The 19285-nt window shown below is 47.3% G+C and overlaps 1 protein-coding gene across 1 annotated transcript in view; it reads right to left on the reverse strand.

The window, feature by feature from the left end:
• Window positions 1-18967, reverse strand: part of LOC8034996 (bone morphogenetic protein 4) — a 60426-nt gene extending 41459 nt beyond the window's left edge. The window contains exon 1 of the mRNA XM_040499319.2: window positions 18622-18967. Coding sequence (XP_040355253.1) covers window positions 18622-18967 — 346 coding nt within the window. The remainder of the gene's footprint in view (window positions 1-18621) is intronic.
• Window positions 18968-19285: the final 318 nt, after the last annotated feature.

Below are 19285 nucleotides of genomic sequence, written 5' to 3' on the forward strand. Positions count from 1 at the left end.
AACAGACAAGACAGGACTGCTTTTTCGTGGCAACCTCAAAACTCCGGAAGAGCAAACGGAGAGCAACAAAATTGATGAGGACAAAGTGTCGTTTTTCAGTACTTCCCGTTAATTCTCGTAGCGTTACCGGCATACGCTTTCTTTAATTCGTCGAATCTGAACTCTGGGTGTACGGTACGTGAACGGATTAAACGCATAATTTTCTCATTGCTTCCCCCAATGGGCTTCAAGATAAATTATACGTCGGTTGCAGTGATTGGGCCGAATTACGAAGAGAAAGCGAAAACCGCCTCACATGTATTTTTTCTTTAATATTCCACTTATGTTCCCGATATGTGCATTATGTAAGAATCGGCAATTGCCTTAGAGCAAGTCTGATGCAGCGATACGTTCCGGAATACATCCATAATGATTGGCTATCCAGCGGGCAAGATATAGAGACCCTTCAGATAGATAATGATACCGATTGAAGTGGAATTTATTATGTGAGAAAAAAAAATACAAACAGACAACAAAACTAAGTGTGAAGGACTTTTTGATCGTTTAGAAATTGGCCAATCGCATCATTTTAAACTTAATTTTTATTATTTATTGGAAGGAGGGCCCCCCTCCCCCCTCCAAAAAAAAAAAAATAAGTGGTTTTTTGAGCGCGAAGGAACATCGCCCGGTTCGGGACGTACACGCGAAATAAAGCAAATAGCCGATGAAAATGGGTATCTTCCTTGGATTGCCAAAGTCGACGGCCGAAATTCTTTTTGTGTGCATGTGTGCGTGTGTTTCTTTTTTTTTTTTTTTTTGCGTTAAAGAAAAGAGCATCTTGCGCGGCTTTGGAAGAAGCTTGCTCGGAAACTCTACAGCCTGATACAGATCTAACAACGTAATGAAATGCTTGGAACCAGAAAAAAATAAATAAATAAAGACGTTTCTTCGCGTAGGTCGGGGCCTGGTCCCAGTGGGCAGACAGACGAGCAACATTTCTTACTGACAAGAGAGAAACAGTTAGTAATCTTCCAAAGCACCATGCACCTGTTCGCAAACGCGTAGTATATTCAGAATGACATTTAGCTAAAATACAAAAAAAAAAAAATAATTTTAGTGAAAAACAAAATCCTACATACATATTATAAACGTAATCGGACATTGAGAATATAACTAACTTGTACGCGGTTTCAGAAAAGCCTCAGCCGCCATTACGGTCCGACGGATCAACGAAACATGCGGCAAAAGTACAACGTTAAGGTGCCCGTTGACTTCGCGTGCGTAGAAAACCAATTCGCCCGAGGTGAAGCCTCTGCGCATGCGCAGCACCGACAGCAGCGCCACCATAGTGGCGTGACGTCAGAGAGGCATACATATATACGTGCATATACGAGCACACACCTCGTGGGTCGGCGAAGGGATCGACGGCCGTTTGAAGGGACGTCATACATCGGGTCCTTAAAGCATCGCGCTACGATTTAAGCGCGAAACACATGTACGACGAAGCCTTCCGATCCGACGTGCGGACTGCCGGAATGACCTTTGGGGGCGAGGGTTTTCGTAGTATTGGACAGCGTTGAAAACCCTCGCCTCCGACCGTCGTATTGCGTGGTCGGACGTGGGATCGGACGGTTTCGTCGTACATGTGTTTCGCGCTTTACTGCAGTGGTGCCTGAAGTTGGTGGAAGCCTTCGCCAAAAATTGTGGAAAAGATTGGCTCACCCGAGTAAATCAACAAAAACAAAAACTGTTTTCCCTATACTTCGCACGTACACTAAAAACGAATAGTATGTGTTACTGTGACGCTTAATTGGGCCAAATGAAGTGAAGAATAGGTAAGCCAATTCTGTTTCCCTTACATTTCGCCTTTTTTTTTTTAATAGTATAGGAAACACCAAAATAGCCCATAACGATTCCTCTGATGGTTTTGAGATAAAATGCTTAGCGATCGTTTTTCCAGAGACAAAACCAGTTTTTCTGATCATTCTTTTGACACCGGAGGTTTCGTGTATTCATACTCTCAATTGATAAATACACCAGCTCGGAGCACCTCTGTAGTCAATCCGGGCGCGATAAGTTAAGAAACCGATGTATGCGGTTCTTCAAACCCCCATCGATCCATTTAAACCGCGATAGAATGAAAAAAAAAGATGAAAAAAGTAAGATATATGTTAATTTTATAGGCTTAACATTGGCTGCTCGCAAGTTGGTGACTGCTCGAGTGTAAGGAAGACACGACGGAAGCTACGGCGCCAGCGAGCCAATCAGAGAATAGGAATGAGGCACGTCGCACCATCGAGCATTGAACTGATCCGCTGCTGCGAAGAGCTGTCAAGTGATTCGCCCGATCCGCCTCTGTGATTGGCTCGAGGGTGCCACGGCACGCGCTCTTTGTCAACTGTGCGCGAGCGGTGCTGGCGAATAATTTTAGGCCCAGCGAGGAGACACACACGCACACAACAATAATGATGATGATGATGATTGGGGTTTCATGGCGCAAGAGCGACTTAAACACAACAGAAGGCGTAAACAGCTTGTGTTCCATATTTCTATACCCCTATAGTTTGTGCTGCCATTCGCCATGATCCGATATGTACGTTTCTCGACGAGCAAAGCGAGTTTTATCCCATACTTTATTCGATCTCGGCACTGAATCTAGGAAAGCACCCGAACGCTGAAGAACGTTCGTTTCCCGGCGCCAAGTTTAACTTCCTGCTTAAGCCCGAACCACACCGCCAATATACATTATACAGAATGTACAAAAGCCAATATGCAGAAATTGTTCGACGCGTATTTCTTCCTCGTGTCACAATCACATTGCTCATACAAAAAAAAACAAAAAAAACGCGGTTTTTCACAGTGTTTCCAGATGATCTTTCTTTCTGACGATGTAGGCATTAGTAGTGCGACCATGACTTTGTTCCAAACCTGTCAACTGCTGCATGTGACACGAACCGATTTGTACGTTGGGCGGCGAGTAAATCGAGTTCTAACTTTCCTTACTCTGGTCACCGACTCTACCCTGGTCGCACAGAATTCTCCGGCACGTCGGCTTCCTCGCTGCCATGTCCACGCCGCCCTGCCAGAGCTGGGCTAAGCGAAGCCGCACGAGCGCGCGAGCTCAAAGTGTCGCCCGAAAATTATAGACGAAAGTAATAAAGTAAAGGAGAAGTCAATCGGAGCCGTAGACTTCTCGGGAAAGACAAAAATGAACGACATCGTCAACGTGCTTCCATTCAGCGCGGCGACTTAAGCCTTTTCGGATTAAAGCGCCGCACGGAGGGCGATCTGTTTATCGGGTTAAAGGCGCACGAAGCGCTCTCTAGGGGGTCCGCCGTCCTTATTGCGAGCGCCTTCTGAAGCAGCCCAGGGCAACGCGCGAAGGGGGGCTCTCCCGTCTGGACTTGTGGAATGACTGCCGAAGGGAGGCTTCATACAGTGAACCATAAGGTCTGCAAAATGAGCCAGACGACATGTTTGCTTCGCGGCACAATGGCCCGTAGCGAATGCCATATATACGAGCCATACCAGCCGATCCAAAACAAAGAATGTATTACGTCACTACAAGGCCCTTCCGTGCCAAATGTCACGTGGCGCTAGCGAGCGCGTGACCTGATCACTCCACGCAAGTTGCTGTATCTTAAATGCTTTTGCGAGTAACTTGGTATCTCAGAAATGCGCTCGCAAGTCAGTATTTTGTGCTTAAATACCTTTCGCAAGTTGCTTCCACGTAAGTTGCTATATCTTAAATTCTTTTGCGAGTAACTTGGCATCTCACAAATGCTTTTAAAAGTCAGCATTTTGTGCTTAAATACCTTTCGTAAGTTGCTTCCACTTTCGGAAGACACGAACATACAAAAAGAAATTACATATTTTAATTGTTTTGTCTGAGGGGAAGAATGCGAGAAGGCACCTGTTCTTTCTTGCCGATATAAAAACAAAAAGAAAAAAAAGTTTTTTTTATGTGTTTTTGTTTTTGAAGGTTATGTGAACTGCGCAACAAATATTAGCTTAAGAGTATCTTAAAAGTCACGAGTGGCTTTTCTTCAAATATTTAACACTCTACTCAAACAGTTTTCAGGAATGCGTATTTAGTGCGTTACTCAGTTACGATTTTGCCTGGCACTCGTTAATTTAAATAGTTGTTTGTAAGTGTCTCGTTTAAGTCTGCTCACAACACACAGAATGTGTTCCGATGGCTTCTAGCGTTCTCTGCGGTCCATCGTAAAGTGGAGGATAAAACTCGTGCCGCTATAGAGGCTTTACACACGCGCCAGAATACAGCCGCCATTGCTGACCTTCTCTTGTCTTACGGAGATACCGAGCCACTGGAACGGGTGTTGACGAGCCTCCAGAAAGGTCAATGCTGGGAAGAAGGACACAATGGAATCTAAGATGGCAAAATCCTGGACTGCTAGGGTAATGACGAAGGGAAGAAAATGGAATAAGCGGAAACAAAAACTGAAGGCCAGTTATGGCGGCGCCCATGCACAACTGTTGTAAAGCGTCTATATTTGTGCCCTCCCACATCCGTCCGGACCCTGTTGGGGTGTCTTGCTGTTTGTTTAGACGGCGAGAAGTGAGTCGTTCCGAATGGATGCCTGGAGTCTCTACCGTGGCTGAGAAATTTAGTCTGTGCAGTATTCTCAGGAAAAAAAAAAAAAAAGGTGCATTCTTACACCCCTTGTCCCAATTGGACACCCCAAAATTCAGTTCGACGTACATCGCGCTGACGTCGAATCGACACTACCAGCTTTCACGAGCGGCTTCATAGCCAAGTGGTACAACTTAATAAAAAAATAATAATAATAATAATCGGGTTTTTTCTTGGCCTTACACGCAAAACCTCAGCGTTTCCTTTTTTTTCCTTTTTTGATACGTACTTTGGCTGTTTTATTAGTTATATCGCACCGTTATCAAGCCCATCGTAAGAGTTGGGGCACTCTGTTCGACCTCAGTGCGCTCTACATCTTACTAAAATTTTGGTGTGCATTATATGGGGCAAAAGGGTGTAAGACGGCAATTTTTTTCTTTTCTAGAGTGTATACCTCTGCCAGCTCCTAAGGTTATTAACGTTTTTCACGCAGTAACGGTACGCGACAGTACGCCGGTACGACGATCACTCAGATCGAAACGGGCAGGGGTGGCGACTGAACCCTGGGTTCTGCAGCGCGAACTTTCAGTGAAAGCCCTCCCTCCCTTCGAATAGCAAGGACTACGCTCAAAAGGCGTGTCTCGTGCAATAGCATGAAGGATCGTGTATGGTATGCGAGAGTAATCCCGGCTTTGGAAACGTTCTTTCGCAGAACGAGCGCTCAAGAGCCAGGAGCGCGGGCTAGCTCGCGCTTCGCCTTGGGCTGGTTTGTTTCATTGAGTACTCGCTCCACACGTCTTTTTTTAAGTTGGCATATAAACGAACGTGCGAACCTGAATTTCAAACAAGCCAACTGGGGCACCGGTCCAGTACTTGCCACTTTCCCTTTCGCGCATCAACATCATCATCATCATCACGCTGTGCATCGTGATTGCAGATGGCTGTGCAAGATGGTTTACATAATGCTCTGTTTTCCCACCTTATGCGATACGTCGCGTAAGTGATTATTACACAAAATAGACTCACGAAAACATTCCGGCGAGCGCCTGCGATGCGTCCAAACAATTAGCGACCATAACACTTCTCGTTAGCGTTTCGAATAGTCAGGAGCCTTGAGAAAGAGACACAAAAACAGCAACAAGAGAAGGCGGCGCGAGTGGGAAAACAGGTGCCTGCCGTACGGGTAAATAAGGCGGCTGATTTCTGGATGCGGCACCGCCATAGCTGCAAGAAGACCCCGCGTGCCAAGTGTAGCAATGCGCGATCATCACTATTCCAAGGTTGCGAGAAACGATCGCGAAAGAGAAGCAAAAGAGTCTGCCTACACCCTTTCGCCCGCCATTTATCAGCCAATTTGCGCCGATTACCGCTTACCTTTAGATGCCCGCTCTACGCCGTGTCTACCTTCTTAACACTCCGAGATTGAGAGATCCCCCCGGTACTGACAAATTGGGCACCGATATCCTCATCTCAACCATTCTTCGACATCGGTCACCGATCGGGCCCCTTCCAAGGCCGTCGCATTACGATTCAAGTCACCTCCGCCGCGTTGAGAACAACCCTCGCATGCAGGCTCAGATGAATACTTCTGGCACATTTGTTTTTAAAACTGGGAACCCTGCTCGTTTTCTGGTAAGGCTGATTATTTATTTTTAGCCAACATGCAGACTTACTTGGCGGCCGAAGTTGGACAACGCGCCGGCGCTTTCGTCGTTCGGCGATTTTACGGAGATAAGAGATTACGCGATGCGAGACGGCGTCATCAGAATGTGACGTGTGGCAACGTCCTGAGGGAGGTACTTTCTTCTCGCGACAAGACGTAAATTTCTTAGAGAGGCGCACTTGGGGTCCCTTTGCAAGTACCGGCATCCTTTGAAGTACCGACAGCGTAACTATGCGGGTTTCAGATGGTAAAAGACAGTAACTTTAAACTGATCTAGCTAATATGTTTTTCCAAGCGAAATGTGCAGATGTCTAATCAGTGACGCGCCTCGCAGCGCTTCGTACCGAGATTGTAAAACAACATAAACAACAACAACAACAATTGTCCGCTGTCTTGTTGTCGACATGCGCTATACATCTCTTGTCTCGGGACGCGATATGCAATGCACACAATTCAAACTCAGTGTCGTTCCGTGATCATAATCACAGTGAACTCAGTAAAAGCAAAAGTACTGACATGAGCCGAGAATCTCATTATCGCTCTACAACCGATGAGATGATGATGTTGGCCGACGCCAATGCAAGAATCGCAAAGCAAGAACATCAGGCGAAAAAACCAAGTTCGTCTGCTTCTTGAACAGGGGTTGCCGTGTCGTCAAAACACCGACCTCTGATTGGCTCCGATTGTAAGGATGGTGGGTAGACCTCGAGGGAGCTGTAGCACTGAGGTCTACCCACTATCCATCCATCAGAGCCAATCAAAGCTCGACGGTGTGACGTCACTGCAACCTACCGCACAAGAAGCAGACCAACTTGTTCTCCGTATAGGCCTCGTCCTGCGTTTCTTAAAATGACGGCTGTGGTCGGACCGTTGATGTGAAACGGAGTATAAGACATAAGAACGCCTCCCCTTCACCCAGATAAAAAAAAAGAAGAAAAACCCAAACAAAGAAACGTGGGAAACAAGGAAACGTTAAAGTAACACTCCTCATATATTATACCAAATACATGGCGTTCGCTCCAGACACGATGACAACATATTTTTCTGCGGACAGGAGTCAAACATATTCGAAGTACATTTTCTTCGTACAGATCCATGTTTCGAACGTGTTTGCGAACAGTAATTTGTATGACCAATGTGACCGTCAGAACGCCTCAGACGGTGTTTATACAGACTGTTCTTTTGCGCTATATATTCGCGCTGTGACCGGTGCTTTTGTCGAAACAACCCGAGTATAGCATGCCCGGAATGTTGCCGACTCCATAAACAACGAACGGAACCAAAACAACAGAAAAATAACAGAAGACAAGTCGGAATGCTCGTGTCACCCTTCCGTCTGTTCCAAATTTAGCCGTCGAACACCTGTTGTGAACCCTGTTTTACCCGAACCCCACGATATTTTTAGCCGGCACCCTTAGAAAAGAAGCGGTAGGCCCGTACAGACGACAGAACAATTAGAGCTGCATGATCGTCACAAACAAAAACACACAAAAAAACTTCGAAACTGTCGTTTCTATTCTGTCACCAGAACATTCCGCGGGCCCAGCGTCATCCGCGAACCACGAGCCAAGGCATGACGTTACGAGCACCCCGAAACTGCGGAGTTTTCCGTCTTGTGTCAAGTCGTGGCCGCCTGCCTCCCGGCGCCGTCCAATTCTACAACTTCCTTCAAATTCGGTCTGTGTAGAGGTGGATGTAAGACCTCCTTTCAGTCGCTGACAGTATCCCCAGCATCTTATTATGTGGAGCGAGAGCTCGTCTGCTACTTGCAATGCGCGAGGGTTGCGGTGAGGTGAAAAGCCGAGCCCTGATTGGCTCCGATTGGAAGGATAGTGGGTAGACCACAAGGCAGTTAGCATTGAGCTCTACCCACTATCCTTCAATCAGAGTCAATAAGAGTTCGGCATTCTGGCGTCACCAGAGCCCCTGCCAAAGCAGCAGACAAACGTGTGCTCTGCAGAAGGCCGCCCTGAGCTTCTTAGCTGTCATGCACTAATTATTTGTTTTTTGATGCACTGGCTCAGTATACGTCGGCAGAAAATTGATCAACCTTTTGAACTGGGGTTCCTGCCCGTGAGGTCGCGGCCGCGATTCTCATCAATGATTCTGAAGCTGGGAACTTAGCATCAGTCCGATGAGGTGTGAAGAACACGATGGAATCTTGTAGCCAATTCAACAGCAACAGTTCCAAAGCTGTCAACCTTAAATGAAAATAGAATACGTTCGACTAAAGACGCCTTAGTGAGCTCTTGGTCAATCGTGGAAGGCGGGCCGCAGTTGTTGCTGTGTACCTATGTCTGTCTCGAGTACGCACAGATGAAGTTGCTGAGCCTAACCGTGTTTTGTTCATTTGTGTTAGGGTAAATTACTTACAGAAGGGAGACGCGATTCGCTATGATCATCTTGCTCCGCACTTGGTGACTTCTCGGTCGATTGAGTTGATCCGGTTGACCTCAAAACTACAAAAAACATGATCTCTGGTGGTGACGCCCCGTTTTCCACTGTTGATGACTAAACATAGCTGCCGGTAGCGGAATGCCTACAGGACCTGATTACTTACAACGACGGTGTTTCTTGCTACAATAGCTGTTCCAGATGGAATTTTTAGCGACCGAGTGATGCTACGACCTCACAGGCCACCGATCTACTTTCCTAGCGATCACAGGAATTGATTAGGTTACCCTACCAGTTCTGTTTCGCCTGCCCTTCATATTTCTCTGCCACGTGGACATCCGACACTTTCTTAACCGATTACTTCGCAGTTAGTTTCGTCAAGGGACGCCCACTCGGCCGATAAACACCCCCTGATCGACCTTTTGAAACTGGCCGCAGTCTCTCGCAATTGCAGCAAGCAAACCCTCGTGGAGGAGCCTTATCATTTTTTGTGTGTCTTTTTACGCTAGGGATACTCGACAAACCCCGCACCGTTGGCGATTGGCTCGATTCGCAGGAGGCGATCATTAGCGCTCTTCGTAAACATTCTTGCGACTGACCTTCTGGTGCACGAGAGGTCCTGTTGGAATCCACGACGTTCAGCGGCTCCGGCAACAAGCGTTCCCGATTTTATCGACGGTTACGGTCCGTAGACAAAGGTTAGCCGTAAAAGCTTCCCAGGGACCGGTTTCAGTTTTTATACATTCGCATCTATGAGCGATGGCAAGCTCGGGCCTCCTGGGCGCTGCCATGCAGATCCTTGAACACGAGCGATTACGAGGCTTGTTAATTGGCGACTGGCACGTGCCTGACATCCCCCTGCAAAGCGGCCGAGGTTCCCGTTACGCTGCACAAGGGGCATTCGCGTTCGTTCTCTGCGTACTTCCCGATGAAGCGGTGCTTTTCCTTGCCGGACTATCGGGGAGGCGTACAGCAGTTTACGTTATTCCAAACCGGTACCTGCGTGCGGCGGTCACTTGTATCTTTTGGACTGCCTGTTTTTTTTTTTTTTTTTTTTTTTTTGGCGGCTCGCGCTCCTCACCTCTGGGGATCTGGACGAGCATCATACCGGCGTTCACTCGTGTACCACTACTAAGTTCTCATCTACGGTGGGGGACATCAGAAGCCCATTAGGGAGTGTTCGTAGACCGCTTTTCCCGCTCCACTAAGCCCTCCACAACGAAGAAGCCGCTACTGCGCCTGCGTGCCGATGGCCTCAACTGCAGAGTTCCGGGTATCGTGGAGGGTAGCGGAGAGCCGTTGTGGGACGGTGAAAACGATCTACGAAAACTTCTTATGCGGAGAGCAAGTCGTCTGCTTCTTTCTTGCGCAAGAGTTGCGATGACGTCACAAAGACGCCGAACTCTGATTGTTTCTGATTGGAGGATAGTGGATAGACCTCAAAACACGCTGCATTGAGGGCTACCCACTATCTTTCCTTCAGTACCAATCAGAGCTCGGCGTCTTTGTGACGTCATCGCAACCCCTATAAAAGAAGCAGACGAACTTGCGGTCCGTATTGACTCCGACCAAGATACCGCTGTTCAAAGCCACCGTCTCAGCGCTCATACTTCGTAAAAGCGCCACGGTGTTCGTTGTAGACACGATGAGAGAATTGTCTACATCTAGGGCATGTTCGAAGGATGTGTGCGTTATTCGTATGTATGCTTCGAACCTGTCTGCAGACAGTTTATTCTAACGTGACAGAATCGACAGTTTTCACTCTATCGCGTTAGTTGAAACGTGGTGGCGCAGTGTGCAAATCGCCCCCAACCACTTCCGGTTCTAAACTAGACGGCGGGTTTCGCAACATTTACGACGTCAAATATACGCGCTATCTGCTGAAAATGGCCACTTATAGCACTGTCAGACTTAATTCACTCTTATCATAAAAAAGTGACGAGTAAAATGTTAGGAAACATACGTGAACCGGAAGTGTGCCCGGGCTACCCAATAGGTGGTGCCACTGAGTTTGTGGCCAAACAGAAAAGGGCGAATACAAGGAAGGGAAACTCCTCAGGCAGTGGTTTTAGGCTCTAGTTTGTATGATGCATCAGGATTGTGAATCCAGCTTAACGGTCATGCATTGGTATTGTGAATTTAGCTTAACGGTCATTATCTTCTGTACTGCCTGATTTTCTGACAGCTCAAGCAGCAGAAGCCAGGGACCCTGGGCTCAATCCTCACCCTTGCCCGTTTCGATCTCGAGGATCATTGTACAGACGTACGTTGTTAGTGTGACACTACTGCGTGATGTACATCGAAAGAACCCAGGCTGGGTCATTCGATTCCTCACCTACGGTGGGGCTGAGTCATTTTCCGCTGCCTAAAAAAACACGCGACGCAACACAATTATTTTTGGTTTTCCAGCATCCCACTGAATGGAAGAAGGTAAAATATCTGTTCAGGACCTTCAACAGAAAACGCGCGGCTCAGTCAGGAAAGAAGCCTATTTATCGACGAGAGCCGTGCCATTCATCTGGATGCCAACCAGCTGCTGTACGTTGCCGTCAATCAGACGGAAGAAAATGTTGCATTACAGGTTTTGGTGTCTTTTCTTTTGCTAAGGGGCGTCGGAGGGTGTGTCGTCTGGGCGTTGCAAACTGAGAGGTGTGCGTACGTTTGGTTGTAGCGTCCCGCTTAAGCCAACACTCGATTAGCCCGGCAATTCATCACCCCAACAGTTCGTGCAAGAGGCGACAGTGACCGGTTAAGCAGGGCAAAATTAGCGCTGTGGGGGCTCTTTGAGAGATACCTTCATTAGGCAGGTCGTTGCCTTCACGAATAAAATATAAAAAATGACTCTCTGTGCGTTATCGATTTGGCGACTCACGTGGTAGGCCAATTAAAGCTGGTTCTAAAATAGTTCAACGAGTGATGAAAACGGAAAGAGACGTGTCTACCTCAAAAACGCGAATTAATATTGCTTATGACGGTACATGCATGCTCGATGCACGTGCGCAGATAGTCAGTGTACTCTGCCTTAAAGTAATTAGACGAGCAGCCCTCCTGTAAAGTCTCAGTACTACAAGTCAGATTGACGTTCTAAGCACGGCAGACAAACGCCCGTCCACGTCTCCGGCACACGCGGGGTTGCCCACATCAACAACACCAGCCGCGAAACCGGTAAACCACCAGAAAAAAAGGTTCCCCTCCTCCGAAAAACCCAAGACAAGGACCGGCAACCGGCGAAACAAACCGTGCCCGGTCGTCAAGAGAGAGAGACCATCGGCGCCTCCATATATCGGTCCTTTTGCTTCACGCGACAGATAAGCACGGCCGAAAGCCCGCGAAGAAAGGAAGAAGATTGTATCGTTCGGGAGAACAGTAACCGTGTGAGGAAGAGGAGGTTGCGCTGGCGGACGAGGACGACGCCTGCACCAATACCAGCTGAAAGACAAGGCCTAGACATTTCCTCCTCTGACGTCATCGCGAGTGGACCGACGCAGCGCCGCCTAGCTCGCGTCAGCATCGCCGCTAGCGTATCTTGCAGCGTCTCACAGAGAAAGCGACGCTAGCAAGTGGCGACGCGTCTGCCGCCTTGCGGCGCCTCGCGTCGAGCTTGAGCGTGTTAGCCGCTTGGAGCAAGTCGGGAAGTCCACCGACGACGACGTCGCGCGCGGGCCTTGTCTTCTGGCTAGTATTGCCCGTGCAAGGTGCCTGGCCGCGACCGTCAGGAAAGCGACAGGTATGCAGCTATCGGCCCCAGGATCGCTGCGGGAATCTTCCCACCAGCGCTTGGCTTGCGGCGCCTTCTCTCTCTCTCCGCCGTCCTGAGCTATTTCGTTGTCTGGTTTTATGTGTGTTTTTGCGCGCTTCGACGGCATTTCTACTTCTCCCCCGAGAATTTTATTGCCCTGACCAGGGCCGTTTTCGGGAATGGTCCCTCTGGCTCGGGAAGAGACGGAGCGGCGTACGTGCGTGTATATTGTATGCGGCAGACGAATGTCACCGCTTCAGTGTCGTCTGCTCGCACTAGATGAATGTATGGACAAGTAAATGCTCGGGTTTATACCTTGGATTATCGATCTTCGCTGGGAAGGGGGGAGGGGGTTGAAGATTAATTTTGATGTTCCTGATTGTGTGCACCATGGGTTTGTATACTTTGCGTGGGATATTCTGAAAAGTGTGCGTGTGTGTGTGGGGGGGGGGGGGGTGTGCGTAGATCTCTGAAGATACGAATACTGGCTGTTTCCTTAAAATTGAGCGATGGCTCGCAGCAGTACCTCTTCTACTACGCCCGGTTAGTTTAAGCCTAACCAGGGCTATGGTCACTTACGGCTCCGACAGTGGTAAGCAAGTCGCACGCATCACAGTAGAGCTCCGCAACCAATGCGCACAACACATTTGCCGATAAGAGCTCAGAAGAACGAATCGGGAATCAAAAATCGTGAACATAAACTGCTGCTTTCTTCTCGTCTCTTTTGAATAAGAAGCTTTGTCAACGGAAACACTTGAGTTGTGAGGGAAAAAAAATGTTTTAAAAACCTGAAAATTTACAACAAAAAAAAAATACTAGCTCACCAAAGGAAAAAAAAAAAAAATTAATGTTGCTTTAAATGCAGAAGGTGAAACTCGAAATATATATATATAAAAAAAAAAAAGACAGTTTGACAAGGTCGCCAATTAATTCCGGACACAACTTGCCGCCTCTGATAAGATCTACAAAATGATATCGCCTGGAGAAAAAAAAAATCGAGAAATCTTTGAAATGCCTGATCCGATCCCCATGGCTCGCTGATGTACGCTGCGAATTGATGAGTCTACCCCCAGGGGGTCGCAGCGAGGTATTAGTCTTGTCGCCTCTCGCTCCCAGACCCGTTAATCATTACTTACTAGTCTGCAGCGTACCATGCTTACTGCACGCTCTCCTTACTGAGCACGCAGTGGGTGACAATCTCCGCCGACCAGTGGCATTTCCGTTATCAAGCTGCTTGTGCAAGCTTCGGATGCCGAAGCGAAAAAAAAACGACGTCTCGTCTTAAAGATTTTTTTTTTTTTTTCAGAAAAAAAAGGTTAACGCTGGGTTTTTACCGCGACAATTTGATGCCTTCGGAGTTTATATTATTATTATATTTTTTTTGTTCATGTAGTGCATTGAAGATTGTGGCGTAATAAATACCACAAAGTTTGATTTATGTATCCACGTGTGGCGGACGTAATGACCTTGTCTTATGAAGAGGTGAGCAAAAGCAGAATGAGTAACATACAAAATCGGGCAGACCCAGAGGAGACAAACGAAAAAACTCAAAATATATAAAAAAAGGGAAGGAACATGGTGGTTCACAAGTCGATCGTACGCGGATTTCGAAAGCCGCCTTTGAAGATCTGACACTTTTATGTTCAATCAATGGAATTTGTTGAACCCCCAGATTAATCAAGGCACAGAAAAATGGGCTTTCTTTAGTTTTTTGTAACACGTGGCAACGAGTTTTGAAGAAAAAAATTGTCGAGATAAGGATGGTGGCGCTTTTTCTTTTCGCCTTGTAAAATCCTCAAAATAAAGTGAGATATAATCATTTTACATATCTATACTTAATTTACTTTGGAAATAGTTTTATACAACGTATTAGAACTTGTAAGAGGTCAAGATGCATTCTCGGTCCTTTATAGGGTTTCAAGGATCATAGTTGCGAGTGCATTGTGACTACAGTCAGCGACACGTTAAGAATTCAGTAACTTTCTGCCTTTGATAACGGCTCGTCGCACGCGCAGCCAAAGCCCAGCGGACGGCAACGAGCACGCGCTGGAGGCGGGGCTTCTACTGAACCCTGTCACCGACTACATTATCGTAGATTTTGTGTCTTGTAAAAAATAGTAGTTTCAACAGGAAATGAAAGCATACCAATGTATATATGCGTGCCTACTTTACAAATCCCACACCTACCTGGAGAATAGACTCTGCTCAAAAATCCACCAAGCAACAATGGTGGTCGCCATTCGTAGGGCACGAAAGCGTGCGATTGGATCCGAGTGCTCGCCGAACGCTGACGTCAGACTTGTAGCCAATACGAGCCGAGCCGGGTTCGCGCAAATACTGACGCAGACCTCAGAGCCTGCCCAAACAATGGCAGACCCCGTGGAGCCACTACTGGATGGCGCGCACTTTTGAAATGGGTCTATTACCAACTCGTATAGAGAGAGTGGCTTACTGAAACATACACTGGTATACAAAAGAACGATAAGTTGCAAGCTTTTGGATTACGGATGAGAGCGCGCAGTCACGCCATCGCCATAAAAATGCGCTTGAAAACATCACCGTTCGAAGAACGCAAAGGAATGCCTCGAAAGCTCATCGCAAGATCCGCGCAATCAATTCGCGTGTTCGAAGGAGACGCGTGTGGACCTCACAATTTCCCTGCAACTGGAAAAACGAAATCTGTTCTTCTTTTTTTTTTTTTTTTTTTTTTCATCACCGGGGGTTGCGACGAACTTCACAAAGAGCAACGTTTTCTGACGCGTCGATCTTGCAACGGCAGTAATTCTGGTCTCCCGCGCTTATACGCGCGGCAACCGCTGCTTTAAGGACGTTAGAGACTTTATACATCATCATTAAAGTGCAGTTTTCTCGAACTGTTTTTTTTTAAGCAAGGTTAACGCCGTAGCAACGAGTTCTTATATTTTAGATAGCATTCCCGAATACAAACTGACATTCTAAAGACGACTAGTTCGCGAAAATGGTCCACGAGAAACCATGAACGATGTCAGATCCTGTCTGCCCTTCGTACCACCGTGATTATGCCACAAGAAGAAAGAGGGGTCACTCGTAAATTTGGCCTCCCTGATAAGTTCCTGCCACCTCGAACGTTCCCCTGTTTCAGCAATCAAGTCGTCGGGTTCAGCAACCCCGGAAGCGCAGAAAAAAACTGCACCCGTCGGAAGATCAATCATTCGCCACACAAGTTCAGTGGGTCTCAGGATATGAGGCTACTATGTCCAGAATACGGTCCTTCATCATCATCATCATCAATATTTATTAAACCTTGAAAGTCCTTAAGGACATTACACAAGTCTGGAGAACTTTGTTATATAAGGCAAGAAACATAAAAAAAATAAACATTTAAAAACCTTTAGGGGAAAAGCAGCTAATTAAACAGAATAAATAAATGAATAAATAAAACATTTCTACAAGCACAAATCAAATTTGTTTCTAATGCAACTGAAACTGCGTGGTTAGTTGGGATATGAATGTGGTTTGATCTTTCTGGGCCACGACACTGCGTTAGGCAAATAGTTTCAGTCTGTAATTGTTAATGGAAAGGTAGAGTTAAGGACACGAGACCAATGAAGCGAAAATTGAACGGTCTTTACAAACGTTATCAATGTGGAGAAATTTGCGAGTGGAATGAGAATAGCAATGAAGTTCTGATGTCATGGTTATCATAGTAAAACTTGCCAAAAAGAGACAGACCATATAATGTCCTCATAGACGAGAGCAGGTCAAAGCTAGATTTCATTCGTAAGAATGTAATGCTGGTGTCTCGTGAGTAATCCGAATGGCGCGATTTGGATGTGCCTTTATGTTTGTCATTAATCTACGTTGCCAAGAGACCCGGATGAATGACGCAAATTCAACTTGTGATCTTAAGAGTTTAGATTCCGTCGTGGTTAGCCAAGAGAGCGGTTAGCGTTAGACAGGATATGTTAGATGCGTGCTCCGTGAAAGATCGTCAGATAAGCGGACGCCAAGATACTTGTAAGACGTTTGGTGATCACCTGGCTGCAAATCATGAAAGTAAAAGAAAGAGGGCTATGAGCACGTGTGAAGGAAATGAGTTGCTTCCTTCAAAACCAAGGAATCTTTGAAGATTCAATGCGGTTCCCAAGTGAGACTTCCTGGACCACTGGACGCGGCAGCAGGAACCGCCTCCAAACCAGGCTGGCGGTCACGGCGCACGTCTTAGCTTAAGTTCAATATAAATCAAGCGTCAATTAAAGATATTTAAAGGGTAGAAATAACCATCTTTTTAGAAGGGCCGAGAAAAGACTCGTCGTCTGCGCGCCACACGTACGGAGTGGAGCGCGGCTGTTTACGACCACGCGGGCGTTGTCAAGCCCCACGTGTCGACCTTCCGTGACGGCGAAGATCCACTTGCCCTGTACGACCGATTGCTCCGTAAAGTTGCCTGGAAGCCGAGGAAGTTCGCTTTTCTGTAAGCCGCTTAGGTGCGCTTTCTTTATTGCTTGTTCGGTTACTAACTTTTTTTTTTCTTCTCCAGCTCTTTCCCTCTGTGGCTAGACTCCCAATCCTCCTCTCTCGCCGCAATTACACCATGCCGTCCTCCGTCCAGCGAGGTCTTTTCTTATCCACGCGCTGTCAGAAACAAGCACTATAACAAAAACGAGAGAATAAAAATAGCTCTATTTGCCGGGCAGCCATCGCTCGATTGGCTAGAGAGGGTCAAGAGAGGTCATCAGCTGAAAAACCAGTATGGAGAGTGTAGGTGAGTTATTAAGGGCATCGATTAAACAGCGAAGCTTCACGTACAAACGAGGGAAAAGATGTGACAAATATACTACCAATATGTTTATACGCGCTAAACGCATGAACGCGACAAACTGCCAAAAACCACAAGTCCTTTATTGGAACTATATAGAGCCAGCAAAGTACGCTACGCTTAGAGCAGTAGCATAGTGGCACTCCCCATTCCTCGATGCACTCGTGGGCGCCGCCATGTTTTGGTGCTCGGTGCAGCACGAGCGCAATTGCCGATAGTGACGATTCGAAAACGCGACTACGTGAGCATTAGGTACGTGGTGCCAGGAAGCTCGGCCGATATCCCTTGGCACCGTAGTGGATTGTTTTAGCATTTCTGGAGGACGCAAGAGCTTTTCCTGCGATTTCAGATAAAGCTCCGGACAACTGCCAACGATGGCTTCAAGCACCAAGATGGCTAAGGTTTCGTTACTCTAAAGCCTATAGTTTGTTTAGTGACTCTAATTGGAGAGGTCTACAATAAATGCGCACAGTAAGAGTTACCTTTAAGAATTAAAGCTGACATCTAGAATTTTGTATTTATGCATACACGTAGGCTATTTACATTCTGGCAGACTTTAAACGGCACATGATTTCGCTGGTGATCCAATCTGTCGTCAGCACGGAAGAGTCTTCGACGGTCTGTCGGTGTCGGACAGCTTTTGACTGCGCTCTCGACTCGAAACGTCCGATCGCGTCGAAGTACGACCGCACGTTCAGGCAGCCTGCAGCGACGACCTTGTGTGTGCTATAAACTGGTAGTATCATGCGACGAGCGTACGCAGCACACAATTCCTTCGCCTTATCTGTGATCAGAAGACTAACAGAAATCCTGTTCGCGCTGCGGGTAGGCTGTCTCCTTGTTGCTCTCTGACTGTCATAAAACCATCAGATCATTATGGGTAAGAGTGACGAAGGTCTAGTTTGCATATTATTCAAGGTTCACGAAAATATAACAGCAACGCGATAACTTTACAACGACGCTCATAGGAGGAAATTGCAGAATACCTACTAGAAGCATCAAGGTGGCAAAAGATGCTGAAGAAGCGCTTCTTTAGGATTGATGCAGCTATAGATGTCTCAAACCGGGTTCACACTGCTGACACATCTTACAAAAGACAGTGTTCGCTGCAGACATAATGACAGAATTATTTGTCGGCACACCCCAAACCTGTTCGCAGCATGTTTGTTTTACACACATGTCTGCTTTGAACATGTCAGGAGATAGTTTCAATAAGACCAATATGACAGGGGCTCAAGCAAGGAAGAAGCACTCCTGAGAGTGTATGCGACTGTCTCCTGTACTATGTATTAGCAGTGTGAATGCTGCGTTAGCAAAACTTTTTATGCGCCCCTAGAACCTCCTCAACGACCCATAGTATAGAAGAAAAATGCAAGGAACGTTACAATTACGCAACTCATTCTACGATGTCCCATGTTTCGCATCTCGAAGACAAAGGGACCAAGAAGACTCACCCTGATTCTTGAAGCTGTAGTAATGCATCACTTCCCGCTCGTTTCCCCTGGCGAACTCTTTCCTGTCGTTCCGCACCCGTTCTCCAGGACCAGGTTCGACGGATCTCTGTACACTGCGACGGTACACGCGCATCATGTGGTCCATGTGAGCCTTGCTGAGCGTACCTTGCGCCTCGCTGGGAGCGCCGCTGGGCGCACTGCTGAGTCCCAAGTCCGCGAGGATGCGTCCCTTGATCAGTTCGATCGCCCGCGATCTCTCCGGATCACCTCCCATGACGGCCCTGGTCTGGCCGGGCACCACCATGACCTGAAGGGCCCACGCAAGCACCAGGACTGGACAGAGCATCGGCGTGATCAGGCCGACCGCCGTGCTGCCGGTCTTCGCATGCCCACGATGAGCGATGCCCGTCTTGTGACTCTTGAAGCTCTCCTGGACGGATGGCGGCCGCGAACGTCTGACTCTTGAGACTTTTAACGCAGTCCTGGACTAATAGCTCACGTCGACATCTGACTCTGGAGAGTTGTCTGCATTCGCGCGTGCTCGGCAGAAAGCTCTCCGGAACTGGCTCGTATGGTATTGGAACTCTCTTGAGACTTCTGGAGACTTCAGGTCGATTTAATGGTCTCCTGTGCCCTAATGTCCTTTGCAAGGAGAACTCACAGG

The sequence above is a fragment of the Ixodes scapularis genome, unplaced genomic scaffold, assembly GCF_016920785.2.
Source record: "Ixodes scapularis isolate PalLabHiFi unplaced genomic scaffold, ASM1692078v2 PGA_scaffold12__126_contigs__length_90152505, whole genome shotgun sequence".
Classification (NCBI taxonomy): domain Eukaryota; kingdom Metazoa; phylum Arthropoda; class Arachnida; order Ixodida; family Ixodidae; genus Ixodes; species Ixodes scapularis.